At 42.3% G+C, this 16,903-nt stretch overlaps 1 protein-coding gene across 1 annotated transcript; it reads right to left on the bottom strand.

Moving 5' to 3' along the window:
- Nucleotides 1-3,177: 3,177 nt before the first annotated feature.
- On the bottom strand, nt 3,178-16,478 carry GIN1 (gypsy retrotransposon integrase 1). The gene is made up of 8 exons (XM_086479641.1): nt 16,375-16,478; nt 12,637-12,782; nt 11,576-11,769; nt 10,064-10,369; nt 8,766-8,954; nt 8,505-8,669; nt 7,808-8,096; nt 3,178-4,815 (listed from the first exon to the last, which is right to left on the bottom strand). The coding sequence occupies exons 2-8, from the start codon at nt 12,773-12,775 to the stop codon at nt 4,517-4,519; spliced, it is 1,581 nt and encodes a 526-aa protein (XP_086335767.1). The 5' UTR covers nt 12,776-12,782; nt 16,375-16,478; the 3' UTR covers nt 3,178-4,516.
- Between the last annotated feature and the right edge of the window lie 425 nt (nt 16,479-16,903).

The following is a 16,903-nucleotide window of genomic DNA, read 5'->3' on the forward strand; positions in this document are numbered from 1 at the left end:
TCCAGTGCACTGATGACAACTTCTTGATGCAAATGGTGGATGAGCCAACTAGGAGAGGAGCACTGCTGGATCTTAAACTCACTAACAAGCAGGGTCTGGTTGAAGCGGTGAAGGTTGAGGAAAGCCTTGGCTGCAGTTGATCATGAGATGGTGGAGTTCAGGATCTTGTGTGGTAGCAACAGAATACCGAGCAGGATCACAACCCTGGACTTCAGCAGGGCCAACTTTGGCCTTTTCAAGCAATGGCTAGGGGAAATCCAATAGGACAGGGTACTAGAAGGTAAAGGGGCCCAAGAGAGTTGGTTTATATTCAAGGACCACTTTTTCCAAGCTCAAGATCAGAACATCCCAGCAGGTAGGAAATCAAGTAAGGAAGCCAGGAGACCCGCATGGTTAAACAGGGAACTAATGGGCAAACTCAAGTGGAAGAAGAGAGTATAAATCTTGGAAGGAGGGGATGGCCACTTGGGAGGACTATCAGACTGTTGTCAGAGGATGAAGGGAGGCAACTAGGAAAGCTAAGGCCTCCTTGGAATTAAGCCTTGCAAGGGAGGTCAAGGACAACAGAAAGGGCTTCTTCAAATACATTGCAGACAAAACGAACACTAGAGGCAATGTAGGCCCGCTGTTGAATGAGGTGGGTGCCCTGGTGACAGAGGATACACAGAAGGCAGAGTTACTGAATGCCTTCTTTGCCTCTGTCTGTACTGCTGGAGACTGTCCTCAGGAGTCCCAGACCCCTGAGGCCCCAGACGAAGTCGTATAAAGGAGGGGTTTGACTTGGTTGATGAGGACTGGGTTAGGCATCAATTATGCAATCTGGACATCTAAGCACCCTGATGGGATGCACCTGCGGGTGCTGAGGGAGCTGGTGGAAGTCGTTGCTAGACCACTCTCCATTATCTTTGGTAAGTCGTGGGGAATAGAAGAGGTGGCTGAGGACTGGAGGAAAGCAAATGTCAATCCAGTCTTCAAAAAGGGCAAGAAGGAGGACCCCATTAACTACAGACCAATCAGCCTCACCTCCATCCCTGGAAAGGTGGTGGAACAACTTATCCTTGGCTCTGTCTCTAGGGATATCAAGGATAAGAGGGTCATAAGGAGCTGTCAACATGGCTTTACCAAGGGGAAGTCATGTTTGACCAACCTGATAGCCTTTTATGAAGACATAACCAGGTGGATAGATGATGGTAGTGCAGTGGATGTGGTTTATCTTGATTTCAGAAAAGCATTTGACACCATCTCCCACAGCATCCTCGCAGCTAAACTGAGGAAGTGTGGTCTGGATGATCGGGTAGTGAGGTGGATTGTGAACTGGTTGAAGGAAAGAAGTCAGAGGGTTGTTGTCAATGGGACAGAGTCTAGTTGGAGGCCTGTATCTAGTGGAGTCCCACAGGGGTCGGTACTGGGACCAGTACTATTCAATATATTCATCAATGACCTGCATGAGGGAACAGAGTGCACTGTCAGCAAGTTTGCTGATGATGCATAACTGGGAGGAGTGGCTGACACACCAGAAAGCTGTGCTGCCATTCAGAGAGACTTAGATAGGTTGGAGAGCTGAGGGGGGGGGAAGAAATTTAACAAAATACAAGGGCAAGTGTAGAGTCTTGCATCTGGGAAAGAACAACCCCATGTACCAGTATAGGTTGGGGACCAAGCTGTTAGAGAGTAGCGCAGAGGAAAGGGACCTGGGGGTCCTGGTGGACAGCAGGATGACCATGAGCCAGCAATGTGCCCTCGTGGCCAAGGCAGTCAATGACATCCTGGGGTGGATTAGAAGGGGTGTGGTCAGTAGGTTGAGAGAGGTTCTCCTCCCCCTCTACTCTGCCCTGGTGAGACCACCTCTGGAATATTGTGTCCAGTTCTGGGCCCCTCAGTTCAAGAAGGACAGGGAGCTGCTTGAAAAAATCCAGCGCAGAGCCACAAAGATGATTAAGGGGGTGGAACATCTCCCTTATGATGAAAGACTGAGGGAGCTGGGTCTCTTTAGCTTGGAGAAGAGGAGACTGAGGGGTGACCTCATCAATGTTTATAAATATGTACAGGGCGAGTGTCAGGAGGATGGAGCCGGGCTCTTCTCGGTGATGTCCAATGACAGGATAAGGGGCAACAGGTGCAAACTGGAGCACAGGAGGTTCCACATTAACATAAGGAAAAACTTTTTCACTGTGAGGGTGACACAGCACTGGAACAGGCTGCCCAGGGAGGTTGTGGAGTCTCCTTTTCTGGAGACATTCAAAACGTGCCTAGATGCATTCTTGTGTGATCTACTCTAGGTGGTCCTGCTCTGGCAGGGGGGGGTTGGACTGGATGATCTTTCAAGGTCCCTTTCAACCCCTAACATTCTGTGGTTCTGTAATCAGTTGAAGTAAAAAAAAACAAAAACAAAAACACAAACCCAAAAAAACAAGAGAGGGACTGGTTTTCTTTTGCAGATAACAAAGCAGAAAGGAATCCTGTAGAGAACTCCCTCAGTCTCAAATTTTATCCCTGACACTAATATTTTTTTTTTGCACATGCACACACCCACAAGGTATCTAACATAACAAATCCATGCTAGCAAAAGGTGTCACTTTAGTCAATGATCATAGTGGAAGAAAAAAGGTACAGTGGGAGGAGGAGAGGTTTGCTTAAAGAGCCTGGGCCTCTGTTAAAGATTAGCACAGGAACAATTTCAGCTGCCATATTATTATCATGAGGCACCAGATTATTGTCTTTAAACTACTATTCCAGGGTAAGAAATACTGTATGACCACAGTGGTCATTACTGTGGGGAAAAAAAAATTAAATCAAAATAAGGCCACTGTTCACCATTACTAGTTATGTCCTATCTACATGTGGATTTTTTTTCTGCTCTAACTAGTTTGACAGGGTTTTCTAGCATTTTTTTTTTCCACTTTCTTTACTTCCTTAACTGCTGTGGACTGATGACTATAAAGGTCAGCTGTTCTCTGGGAACAGCACTGCTCAGGGGTAGGAGCAGCTAACAAAGATGAGCTTTTTAGCTTGTGTATGTTTGTCTATGCCAACACAAAGTTTGTTCAGCTCCAAGCACTCAGTGGAGCTTGCATAGAGGAGCCTGTTAAGTCAGCATCCCCAGCTGCCCCCCAGACTCTTTCTGAAGCAGTCTTGGTGGAGGAAAAAGTACATACATAGAACTGGATTTTCAGAAAACAAAAATGCTTTATTAAGTATTTTTCGTTTTAATTTTAAGATAGGATATGTCATAGTGCTGAGTTCTTCCATAACACAGCTGCAGTCCAGAACAAAGACACACAGTACATTAGGTATGAATTTCTGTATGAGTTAGGTACCTAATCAGCCTTGAGGATCACACCTTATTACCTAAGATTAACTGAAAACCCTTAGTAAATAGTACTTTCCTCCACCTGTGTTATAATTCACAGGTTCACAGGCAGATAAGGAAATCTTCCAGTGTAAGACAGAAGTTTTCTGCTAGTTCTATTCCCCTGCATTCAGTCTACTATAAAAAGAACTGACTTGCACCCATCAGTTTTCCAGATGAAATAATCACTCTTCAGCTGACTTTGAAATAGTCTTCTCAGCAGCAAGTCCAGACCAGTAACAACTTACTTAAGGAATTCAGAGAAGCACTGGTATGACTTACTCACCTTTCCTAGACCACTGTCCATGGAACTCTCCAAACCTGCACTGGCTCTGGGAAGATGTAACCACAAGAGAAAGCAGCTGGTCATAAAGAAAGCACAAATGAAAGGTGAATGCTCTTAAGATTTTGACACACCTGAGAAATGAAAATTGCTTACCCTAGAAGAGAGAGCTCCCTAGTGGGGAGCTGCTGAAGTCCTCATTTTGCCATGTACAGAACATTACATCTACTTGATTTTTGTCAGCTTTACTGCTTCATGACATCTGATAGCTGTCAGTTAGATTAGAAATTAAAAGCTGTAAAAGTCAGAGTTGCAGCATCTCAGAAAGAATTGGAAACCATCATAGCAGGAAAAGGAGGCCATGAGCTTCTCTACAGTGAAGGCAAAGTTTACATCAAGTTATTTAAAATTATTCATCCCACAGTATCTCTGCACATTAGGAATGAGTCATCTCAAGGATTAATGAAAAGCTCACTACAGTGAAATGATGTATTGTGTCTTGAGAGGATAACAGTAAGGTACAACCACACTGCCATTCTACTGATAAAATCTAAAATTCAAATGCATGATGAGAACATGTGCTTTCACTAGATTGTGCCTGCTCTACTTTCGGTCACCAAGTGAGTGCTTCTCAACAGCCACATAAATTAATGAGTGGACAACTACAATGTTCTTAAAGTCATATAGTAGTAGAACATGAGCTTTTACTCACCGGTGCCTAGATTTTTGGAAACAGAGCAGTTCCTTCTTAATGCCCATACAAATTAACCAGTGGACAGCTGCCGTACTGTTATAAAAGTGGATTTGGCTACAGAATTTGGAACTATTACATTTTTACAGAAGTTCCAAAGTGTTTGGCAATGAAATGTGACATGAAACTATGCCTAAGTATTCTCTATCTTGGTCTCAAGTGTCCAACAAGATGAAGGCCATTGCTCCGGCTTTGCAGCGTTTGACTCAATACAATGATCTTCTCTCAGCTCAGACTGATGTTTACCATCTGTTGATTCTTGGGTTTTGCAGGCTGCGGGTGGCATTTGCACAGCAGACATGACATCTCTGGTGTAGGCATTTAATTCACCTTCAGCAACAGGGTCTTGTTGGCTTGAATTATAGGATCTTTCAGATAAGCCAATATAGTCGTGGTCAACAACTACTGCACCTTGTAAGAAGTAATGGTTGTCTGTAAAAGAAAAGTAGCCATTAAATCAGATCCTTTAAGCCATACTTCAAATTATAGTGAGGTGGTAACTTACTTTTCAAAAAAATTTCCAGAAGAGGACAAGAATATTTGAGTCACAGCAGTCTGATAATGTGAATCTCCTAATTTCACTGAGCATCAAGTGTTTGGTTGTATCTCATTACATCCAAAAAATAATGCTTGCAATGCTCCACATTAAGAGTTTTTCTTCGCTAGGTGAATGACTAGCTTGACATCTCTCATAGTCATCTACTGAACTAAAATGAATGGACATGCAGACTTTTCCATTTTGTGCACACACACACACAGACACACACACAGAAATGCGTCTACTCCAAGCTTTTCTGGGAAATCTTAATGCAACACAACAAGTAAGTATAAGAAGTGAAAAAAAATGAAATATAACAGTTCTATAGAATTTAAAAGACAGTGGTGATTGCTATTGTATAGTAGTAGTACTGTATAGCTTTTCTTCATTCCCGTATGTGGTTACAGTGTTTCACTTCTCCAAATGAGCTAAAATAAAACAATCTGACCAGACAAATTAGAAGTGTTAATACTTCTGTTTTAGAAGATAAGATTTGGGCTTATCTTCTTGCTCACATAAGGACCCAACAGATAACTATCTCTATACAGCGGGCTAAATCCCCTCGGCAGATGTAGGTCCAAAGAGGGACCTTTGTGGGACCTACTGTGGAGGTGAAACCGGACCTTTCTAGCCATGTTTCTCAACAAATGTGTCTTAAATCTGCCTATTCGCACTCCTTAATCTTGTGAGAACTGGACCCAGAGGCATTCTCTTGAGTTTAATATTTGAAACAAACTACATTCAAACAAGGAAAACAAATGTTGCTTCAGATACATAAATGTATGTATGCATAAGGTGTCCTGGAACCTCTGCCTAGCTGTAAAGACACCCAGGTAGCAAAGCAATCCAGGTATACCCAGACTGCAAGTCTGTGATACACTGATTCAGGATTTGTAAAGACCAAGAGTGTTACAAAAGGTTATGAAAAATTACCTTGCTTCTGATTGCCCATTCTCACCGTCAAAAGATTTTTCTCTCACATAAAAAATGAGCACTCCATTTTCAGGCTTTGCCTTTCCTCTTTAAAACTCCCAAACTCACATGCCTGAAGTGTGGTACACACAAGATACCCTGCTTCAAAAATCTGAAGTGTAAGCAAAATACTTACTTACAAAGTTGGTAAGGAAGGCCAAAAATATCCTCAACCTAAGATGTATTTTTCCCACATTTATTTCAGAGAACACTGTGAATGCTTTGTTCGCATCCAAGGTTACACTACCAGTCTGGTCAGACAGCCACCAGACTTACACCAGAGCAGTAGGAATAATAAGTAAATTGCAGATAAAAAAGTCCACGGCTGCTAATAAAAAGAAGTCCTTTGTTACAAAGACACATGTGTTTCTTTATAGATGAAAAAATATCATTCACTGCTCTTAAGCAACTGAAATACTCTTTCTTGATTGCTGTTAGGCTGTCAAAATAATTGTAGTCTTTATCAAAGCCTGGTTTACTTCTCTACATACTGTAAATATGTAGGAATATTACTCTAAAATTTTAAGATTTGTAAGTATTCCTAATCCATTAGATTTTTGGCCTGTGTCAGAAAACTAATCTTTATGCACTTCCTGGGAAAATGGAAACTCTACGCTTACATACTGCTTCTGCAGTTTGCAGTGGTAAACAAATTAGGCTCTGATCCTACAAAGGCAACTACATTTAACTATTTATACTGTGACACAGTTTACCAAAGTCATTGTAATAGCTGGAGATTATCAACATGCTTGACATGCATGTGACTTCCTCCTTAAGGATCAGCAATTTAATGAGGAACTGGAAGCCACAGAGTGATCATCTAACAGTAAAAAGAGTGTCCTGGAGACATGACATGAAATCAGTATCTTGGTTATGAAATCTAACTGACAACTGGCATAAATATCAGCTTCTTGCATGAAATCCCAGAATTGGTTTCAGCTTTGCAAATGCCTCAGCTTCAAGATAGAAGAAATTACTATCTCAATGCAGTTTATGCATTTTCAAGAACCAAAGCTAAACCACACATGCCAGTAGGGTGAGAATTGTTCTGCTTCTCAAGAACACTGAACCAAAAAGCAGCTTGTTCTGTGACAGAAGTCTTCTAAACACCGAGTATTCATTTTCCTCAAATGCCTGTGGTGACTCAAAGACAGCATCAACATAAAAGAAACGGCTGCCACTGTTTGATTATCACAGCAGCAATGCAAAAGGACACACTGAATGTGTAAGAGCAAAGAGTGTGTTGGTTGATTAGCCAAGTCTTTGGGAATTTCTAGCAGTGCTACTGCAGAGCATTATAATATTGCTTGCTTTGATAAAATAAACTTATTTACTTCTTCAGTAGCACTATTTAAAATAAACTCCCCAAAATCAGTTCTCTGATGTAGTCTTTCTATTTTAAGGCTTTAAAGGACACTCTTTTGTTATTAAAAAGAAGTCTAAACATGTACCATCTGCACTAGCCAGACTAAGCAAAAAGAAAAAAATTAGGTTTCCATTGCAGAAGCAAAATAAATGTGAATCCTGTCTACATCAAAACAGAAACACCGGAAAAGCTGGAAAATGCTCTTTGAATACAGTTCAGCCTGATTATACTTCTAGCATGTTTTCACCAACCTCCATGAACAGGGCCAACCTACAGCTTAGAAGCAATTTTAACGGAAGATATTTGTAAACAGACTTTAAACATGATTCACTAACTCTGTTCCATGCTCCACATAGGTTTGAAGCCACTCACACTCACTGTTCTCCTTACTGAAAACTGCAGTTATTACCCAGTGTTAGTTTAATTGACACTGTGAATGATACTTGTTCACTCTGATAACCTATTTAACATCAAGACATAACAGAAAAGCTAAAAAAAAAAACCCAACCCCAACCAAAATTATATATAAGACACACACATATATATACCTTTTTCACTGGACCCTCTTATGTATGGCTTGAGGTGAGCCATCTTGATGGGTCTTTTCAACCTGGATCCTGTGGCATCTCTTAATACCGCACAGCCATTATCTGTGATATAATCTATAATGCAAGGACCAACCCATTCTGACTGGAAAAGACCATCTTTCCACCAGTTTTTTCTTTGCCTAAGGACTTCATGACCAACTTTAAGTTGAAGGGTATTTAATTGCTTTGGCTTCCTTTTGACAGTGATTTTGTTTACGATTTTTTGTTCATGTGAAGTGTTTTCCTCCACCTGCAGAAAGATACATACGTATTAGTTTCTTTTTCCAAAAGTAATCATATATTTTCATAACATTGTTTAATACTGCAAAAGCATAACATTTAAGTGGTTTTGGATGCAAGTAGCTCATAAGATTTAGGGCTGGAGAGTTTGAAGAAATTGATTTTATCTTCATAAATCGATAGTCCATAGGCAATGGTTTTCAGCTTCCATAGACATGCAGCCCTTTTAGTCAGATGTGAATCTCTTGGCAACTGGTCTCTTAAGGTTACTCCCTCCAAACACATATCAGAACTGTTACACTGGAATCACAAAAACCCCCACATTGCTTTAAAATGTTAGTTATACTTTACACTTCAAGCATTTACATCTCTTATCTTCAGCCTTCTTACTAGTAAAATCTGAATATATAACATTTACCTGGCAATCTGAGGTTTTCTCTTCTTCCAGTGCTTGACTGGCTTTTTTAGTTGCTTCAAATATTTTGGCAAACATACAGTATTCTCCTTCCACACACATATTCATTGGCTCAACATGTGGGTTACGATTAAACATTTGGAAATATGGGGTGTTTTGATCTGGCTCCTATTTAAATGGGGAGCAAAAAGCAAGGAAATTTAGCATACAGCTTTGCAGATATTTTGGGGTACTTCAGTCAAAAAAGGAAGAACCTTCACATACCAAACTTGTCAAATTGAAAGCATAGGCAATAGCAGACAAATGTTCATCCCAATCATCTGGATGGTCAGTGCAGTATTTGTTAAGGAAAGCCTTGATTGTCTTGCATGTTCTTTCATTTACATCATCTGTCTGAGGATAAGATAGTACAAGTTGTTTCATTCCAAACAGGGCAAACAGTTCTTCATTTATCTTTGAAAGAAAAAAGAATACAATTACTGAAAGAGTCCAGCACGGAGCCACGAAGATGATTAAGGGGGTGGAACATCTCCCTTATGATGAAAGGCTGAGGGAGCTGGGTCTCTTTAGCTTGGAGAAGAGACTGAGGGGGTGACCTCGTTAATGTTTATAAATATGTACAGGGCGAGTGTCAGGAGGATGGAGCCAGGCTCTTCTCGGTGATGTCCAATGATAGGACAAGGGGCAACGGGTGCAAGCTGGAGCACAGGAGGTTCCACATTAACATAAGGAAAAACTTTTTCACTGTGAGGGTGACACAGCACTGGAACAGGCTGCCCAGGGAGATTGTGGAGTCTCCTTCTCTGGAGACATTCAAAACCCGCCTGGATGCATTCCTGTGTGACCTACTCTAGGTGGTCCTGCTCTGGCAGGGGGGTTGGACTAGATGATCTTTCGAGGTCACTTCCAACCCCTAGCACTCTGTGATTTTGTTTCACAGTACAAGTAACCAAACTGTTTTTCATCCTTTTTGTTGATATGATGACGATTGAGCAAAAGGCTCGCATACATATTCCCACCAAACAGTCGAGGGTTGACAGTGAGAGCTAAAGGAATCAATATGACTTAGACAACAGTAAGTGATAGTTTCTAAACACATTTCAGCTACTAACTCAGTCTGTCATTTCCTCTCTATCATAGTCTCATGATTTCACCATCTGAGAGGATCAAAGTGTGAAAAGTTCTTCATAACCACTATAGGCCAATGTCAAAAATACCCTGAGCTATCTGCTATACTGGAAAATACAGATGAATGAAATACAGCATGTTGGAGTATGAAAGCTTGTGCCAGTTCAATTGAGTGACAAACCTGCACTATGACTGCCAGGAAATAAATTTTGCTTTGTTCTTTAGCCAAATAATAAAACCCTGGGAATCGTTACAGAATGTTACAACTGCAAATAATTGGTTTGTCATTTTCTGTATGTGCTAACTTTTTAATTAAAGAAAAAATACTTACAGTCTGTTTCAAGAATGGTCTAAAATTCAAATTTAATACAGGTGAAAATGTTTGGGTTTTTTCTTGGGGAAAAAAAAAGGAAACCAGCCACTTAAATACTTACCTGATAAACAAGCTCCTTCCCTTGATCAATAGGCATTTTTTGAGGTGGCCCATATAAGAAAAACACATTTATGATTGCCTTAGCAATTTCTGCTGCTGAAATATCATGCCGTGGCAGGATAACAGTCCATCTTGTAAACACATCTGTCATAATCACAAGGTACTTGTGGCTTCTGTGAGTAACATTAAAAGGTCCCATTAGGTCTATAGTGACTGCTGTCCATGGGTCCTCTGCTTTGACAGGGTGTGTTTTGGGTGCTGTAGTGGTTGTATTCTTTGCCACTTGACAATGCTGGCAAGCATACACCTAGTGTAATCAGGGAAGAGGCTATCAGTAAAAAGCGATGGTGAAGGTTTAAGACAACCAGCAGGATCATAAATCTCCACTATTCCTCTAAGTTAGGTCAGACCAGGAAAAAATATGTAAAAAATATAAATATATATTTTAGTTGTAACATTTATATAAATATATATTATATATAAAATAAAAATGTTTTAAAAAATAAATAAAATTCATTTTATCATCTTTCTTATAATTTTTTACCTTTAGATTTTTCAGCCCCAGCATAAAACCAAAACAAAACCAAAGAACAGTCAAGGCTGGGAGAAAGACATGCGCAGGAATTCATAGCTGAACTGTCCCCATCCTGAAAGCACTGTGCTCTTTCAAGTCCACAGTATACATTTTAATATCCATTACTATCTGTAAATACTAAAGGAAGTATGAAGCAGCTGGGATCATCAAAGTTCAAATCATTCCCCTTTTGGTTCTACTGTGTATGCTGTGGCTGAATAACATTGGCAGTATGCATAATCTTCCATGCATAACATGGATCGGCTTTATCCACAGGACAGACCCCCTTTGTCCAAGTCTGAATTGAAAGAAAAGACTCACTTTCAGTTCAGGTTACAGTTGCACATGAAGTCTTCATGTGCAAGTCAAAGTCTTCAGGTGATGCAAGATGATAGCAACAGTAATCTGTCCAATAAAGGACATTTCCATACAGTTTCCTCAAGGATCACATTCTGCCTAAGGATCAAGTCCATTTATCTTTGGGTGAAGGAGGAGAAAGAACTTTCCCAAGCAGAGATTTGTTTACCTATTTCCTGAACACGCCTAACTGTAAGGCAGAGGCACTGTTTTCATATTCTTATCCGACAGAAGCCACTCTGGCCACATATCCTTGGGAAGGCACATTGCAACCTAACAAAGCTATGTAAGAGTCCTTGCAAAAGAAATCCCTCTCAAGGACCAGATGTGCCCTGTATACCTAAAGGCAGTGTGGCTCCCCACCACTAGCTAACATATAGCAATATGCAAGCCACGTGGTCAGTGGTAAAAGAAAAAAGGAAACAATGTTTTGCCAAGACAAACATTTATGGTTTGATTGTAAGCTTATGTTTCCTCATCATGAAGCAGTATGGGTGCTTGCCGTATCAAAGTCATGTAATTGCAAAACACTGGTAACAGACTACATTAAAAAAAAAATATGCTGTAGCTATGAGACCATACCCACTGCTTGACGTCATTTGTTACAGAGGTCCAGTAGTAATTAGATTCCACTAAAGTCAGTGTCCTTGATATGCCATGATGGGTGCCAGCAGCATTTTCATGGCATTTCTCAAGCACCTTTTTCTTCTCTTCATCTGAAACAACTACCAGGCGCATTTGTCTTCTGTCTTTTCCAACATAGAACAATTTATTTTCTGAAAGAAAAAAAAGTATCAGTAAATTAATATGGAAGCGCTTTGTCTTTTGTTTAGTTTACTAAACACATGTGATTTGGTACAGAATTTATTCAATCAACTTCAATTCACTTCTGTGTAAACGTAGCTTTTTGTTTACAAATACTTCAATTATTCCCTCCAAAGAGCCAATTTTTCACCTATGTTTATTAATTTGGACATGAGGCATCACAAGGACAAGTCAGAATGCAAACAACATTCCCACAGAAAGTCTGAAACACAAGCTAATGCCAGGGGTGAGAAGGGGAGGTAGGACATGTTATGAGACTTACTGTCTCCCTGCCAGCAACCTGACATTGGTATTTGCAGCTTTAACTCCTCCCTGTCTTCTCTCTACATGGACTTGACAGGTTTGATGGGACTGAGAGAGCACAGCAGACTACAAAGGCTCATATAGCTCCTTGCAGGGATGCAGTAAAGCTGGGAAGGGCTGGAGGCTCTAAGGTGACTGATGGCAAAGCCATCCTTGCACTTCTGCCCAGACACACAGAGTGTCCCCTAGACCGGGCCAAGCATTCCTTGTCTACATCTGCAGATCTGTCCCTTTCTGTAGTTCTTTGAATTATGAATTGCAATGGCTATGTATTTTCACAGTACCTAGAACAAGGTTTGGCTTTTAGATAGATGTATAATCTGTCCTGCAAAGGACTAAAGCGGATTGAGTTCCATTTCTGTAAACATCCTGTTAATGTAACAGGTGTGAAGCAGGATGTATAGAGAACGTATATTAAAATCACAGTGTCCTGCAGAGCAAGAGCCCACTCTTTTGTGTCAGCAAATCTTCATCTAAAAATCCATTTTCAGAGTAGTTTGACAGAATATTTTTACCTTTGAAAACAAATTTTTTGGCTGCTCTCCTGATTCCACTTCTTTCACTTGATAGTGTTGTGGGATGATACTCCCCTGTTCGCTTGTAGTATGCTATCTGCTTCAGGTGGAGACCACCATTTTTTCCTCTACGGACCATTGCTAACCTGAACAAAATACACAGTATTTGTTAGATGGAGCAACTGTCACAGGAGCACAACTTCAGGGTTTACTGGTTTCTTTGTGGTTCAGAAGTATCCTGATAATGTAGCATCTAACAGATACTACAACATCCACTGCACTGTTCTTGATATCCCCATGCAATCAACTTAAGCAATAAGGAACACTGCTTGACACACTAATTTTGTTCTCTGCAAAGTTGTTTTTGTCAACCCATATTTTAAAACTTCCAAACAATGGGGACTTCCACTATATCCATTGGACAGAGCGGGGGGAAATGACACCAGAGAGAAAGAAATTGCCCTTCTAATTCTTAAACATTTGGATAGCTCGCAAATTGCAGTTGTGCTGGAGATCAGATGTGTCCTAAGAGCCACCCTAGTTGGAAAAAAAAAAACAACATAGACAAATAGGAAAAAACAACCACCCAGACAGAAACTGACAGAAATTTATTTTGTCCATTAATTCATCTGATAATTAGATTGTGAAGTCCCAAACCAGACTCTGCACGTAAGGTAACAATTCATTCCCCAACACAGGCTGACTTCCCTGATGACATCAATAAACTACAGTTCATTAGTAAAATGCATCATTGATACAAGAGAAGTTTGGGTCTAGCAAAAATAGCATGAAAATAATTAGCAATTAATGACAAGCAGAAATATTCATGCAGGCTTTATGTGATTTCAGTGACTTTTTTTTTTTTTTCAAATCTGCTCCAGCAGCAACGAAGATGTAGACTGAATGGCAGTTTGCTCTTGATCTAATTGATGTCTATAAGAGTAGGATCAGGCCTGGGCTCTGCCATGCCATAACTTCTTAATGAATGCTGTGCAAATTTCTTCCTTATCCTGCCAGTGTCCCAAGACTAGACGTGACAACACATAGCCTGCTAAAAAGAGTAATCAGTTTGTCTGCCATATCTGCTAAGTGGCACATAATTATGGGGAAATGACAGCATCCAGTCACTCTGGAATCCGTGTTATCTCATTATAAGGTGATGCTATTTGAAACCAAATGTGCAATCAGAATGTTTATTTTTCAATTTATAGATTTTCACCTACCTTTACTATACTGGAATTGGGAAGGAGGTAAAGAGCTCTAAAAAGTGATTAAGCCTGCTCTTATTTACTCCGTTCCTCCCAGAAAATAAAATGCTATAATGTTATTTATAGACTATCATACTCTACATATACAGCAGGGCTAAACATTGCTGTGTTATCAATGTCAAAAAGCATGCCAGGAACTTCACATTCAAACAGTGACAAGACCTCTGCCCCACTGAATATTGCATTTTGCACAACCTAGAGCTGACTTTCAAAAACAGCCAACACATGTCATACAATGTTACCGTTTTAAAGTAAAATTCCCATACCTGAGAGAAATAGCACAGTCAGTTTTCACCACTACAATCCTGTCTGCAAGGGAAGAGCAATTTCAGAACAGGGAAGGAGTGGAGCCAGAACACTGTTTCTGGTGATTTTGGCTGGCACAGCAGTTTCTTATAAATTTACATCTGATAGCACAAGCCAAACCAATCCACTGAGCTGGTAAACTGCAAAACTAAGATCAGAAAGGAAAGTGAAGCTACAGTGATAAAATTCCTGTTCCTGTTTTAAAGAAGTTGATTAACTAGCATTTCAGACAGTCAACTGGTGAATAACAATTAAAAAACCCTATCTGTCAGGGGGGATGCATTCAAGCTTCATTCAGGGCTCTCCTGAAGGCCAGCCCTGCAGTTATCCAAGCACAGCTGGAAGTCAAAACTAGCCAGATACGATTTATCACTTAACCACTGGGATGACGGACCATTTTGGCTTGACAGACAGAAAAGATATTCTGTTCTTTCAGTACTTTCCTCTCATGAAAATCTTGCCTGAGACAGTGAATATTCTCCATGTAATACATGGTTATTGATTCCAACAAAATAAAGTTACGCAGCAATAAGATACATCTGAGCAGGACAGCAGCTTATACTTCAGCTAAATAGAAATTCTAACCTCATTGCTACAATGCCAGTTTCTACTATAAAAGTTCAGAAGACTGTACATAAGCCAATGAAGAAAGAATGCATTATGCAGTATCTGTATACATTTCATGTATTTAGTAGGATCCTGATCCAGCAAACTGTTAAGTGCTTCAATAGTCTGCTGGATCGCTGCCTAAGAGGACACCATTAAATGAGCTTACTTCCTGGATACTTAAGTTTCCTATGTCCCTACCCATTTTTTCCCCCAATACTTAATCTATTTTGTTTGGCCTAATCTTAAAAACAAAATAAAAAATTAAAATAACAAATTATAAAATCTTCTGGTTTTGTAATTTAGAATAAACCATATTACTTCAGATAATTCATATGCTATGTCTATCAATACTCATACTGTATCTGGTTGTCTGTAAAAATCGAAGACTTTTACAATCAGATATCAATTCTTAATACCATTGAAGCTGGAAAAGAATACACTGCTTTACAGTCAAGGAAAGTATTTCACAAAAGAGAATGAAACTTCCATATAACCAGGGCTCTTTTTGCTTTAGTGTCTTAGCCAAAACAGTCATACCTGCTAACGCTTAACTATTTTAGTTTTTAATGCTCATTTTTCTGCCACACAATCACAATCTTAACTGCAAAACTGTTTTTTGGTTTTTTTTTTAATCCAGCTTTCAAGTACATCCCCAACCTATACCTGCAGTTCCTACCAGAAACAGGAATTCCCCACAATGGCTTGACAATTTTCTAACCAAAGTGCTTCTAGGAACCTGTAAATAAGACAGACACACTGGCCCATATCCCTCCCTAGCTTTAGCAAGCCTGAGCCATTTTTGACAGAGACACTGCCATTTCAGAATACCCTTGCTTCTTAGGTATCCCTACCATCAAGCTTGACACCACCTAAGAGGCTGTTGGCACCCTTAGACCACAAGCAGGCCTCAGTCGGGATGGAAGCTGCATGACAAATAACAGTGCTACCTCAGAGGTGCAGGCAAGTAAATTAAACCACTGCCCTAAACCCTGACAGCTGCCTCACAAACACCTTCATCGTTTACTGTGGCCACCACATGAGAACAGCAGAGGCGGTAAGGCACGGCCCCTGCAGGACAGGCAGAGGGCGGGGACAGGGACCAGTTCTGCCGAGAAGGTAGGTGTGCCGATACGAGGGCTCATCGCCCGTGGTGGCGTCAGCCATCCCTCCCAGCAGCGCTTTCGCCAGGGAAGGAGTCCCGCCCGCCCACAGCATCCTCCAGGACTGCGGCGCCACAACGCCAAGGCCGCGCCCCAGCTCTGCTCCCGCCCGCCGCCAAGACTACGGCCCCCAGCACGGAGAGCGCCAGCTCGCAGCGGCCGCCCGCAACGCCCCTGCCCGCGCAGGGAGCGCTGGGAGCGGTAGTCCCGAGCGGCCGCTACCCGGCGCTGAGGCCAGCGCGGCAAAACTCACGCATGCGCAAACCAACGCCGACGCGATCTTTTTCGTTCCCCCCTCTCCCCGCCGTTGATCCCTACGCCCTCCTCTCGTCTCCGCGGCGGCGTCGTTGGCACGTCGCGTGCCGCGGGGCGCCGCCGGGCCTCTAGGCACGCACCTGCTCCACCAGAGGTACCGGCGCAACCTGTCCCAGGGGCCGCAGCCCCCTAGCTTGGCCTCTTCCCGACTAGCTAACGGCAACGATAGCCCTTGCGCCCCGAGACTTGTGTGGCGCCCCCGGAAGTGGAGGGAGGGTGAGGGCGGGCCGCCGTCCGGGGGCGGGGCGGCGCGCGCGGTGGCAGGCGGTGGCGGCGGCTTCTGAATGGGACGCGGGGGCGCAGGCGGCACCACGCGCGGCGGCGCCACGCGCAGGTGAGGCGGTTTCTCGCCGGTGTCGATCGGGGCCTCTTCCTTCCCCTCCGCCAGCCCCCATCCGCCCCGGGGGATGCGGAGGGTGCCGGCTGGATCGACCCCACCGGCCGCGCCCCCCTTTTAGACGGGGGGCGGTGTATTGCAGCGAGGCGGCTCGCGCCTCGGGCTGCGGCCTGGGAACCGGCGCTTCCGACCCCCACCCCCGCACGTGGAGCCGGCGGCCGTTCCCGCCGTGGCGCGCCAGCTGCCCTGACTGCAGGCGGGCGGTTGCCGCG

Source organism: Leptosomus discolor, chromosome Z (genome assembly GCF_034619465.1).
Source record: "Leptosomus discolor isolate bLepDis1 chromosome Z, bLepDis1.hap2, whole genome shotgun sequence".
Taxonomy (NCBI): domain Eukaryota; kingdom Metazoa; phylum Chordata; class Aves; order Leptosomiformes; family Leptosomidae; genus Leptosomus; species Leptosomus discolor.

What these genes read in the sequence shown, in the direction of transcription:
- GIN1 (XM_086479641.1), bottom strand. Translation starts at nt 12,775, where the DNA reads ATGGTCCGTAGAGGAAAAAATGGTGGTCTCCACCTGAAGCAGATAGCA. An exon ending in CAAATGACGTCAAGCAGTGG is followed by an intron (nt 10,370 to 11,575) that starts GTATGGTCTCAT and finishes TGATTACACTAG; the next exon opens with GTGTATGCTTGCCAGCATTG. An exon ending in AAGAGGGTCCAGTGAAAAAG is followed by an intron (nt 4,816 to 7,807) that starts GTATATATATGT and finishes TTTCTTTTACAG; the next exon opens with ACAACCATTACTTCTTACAA.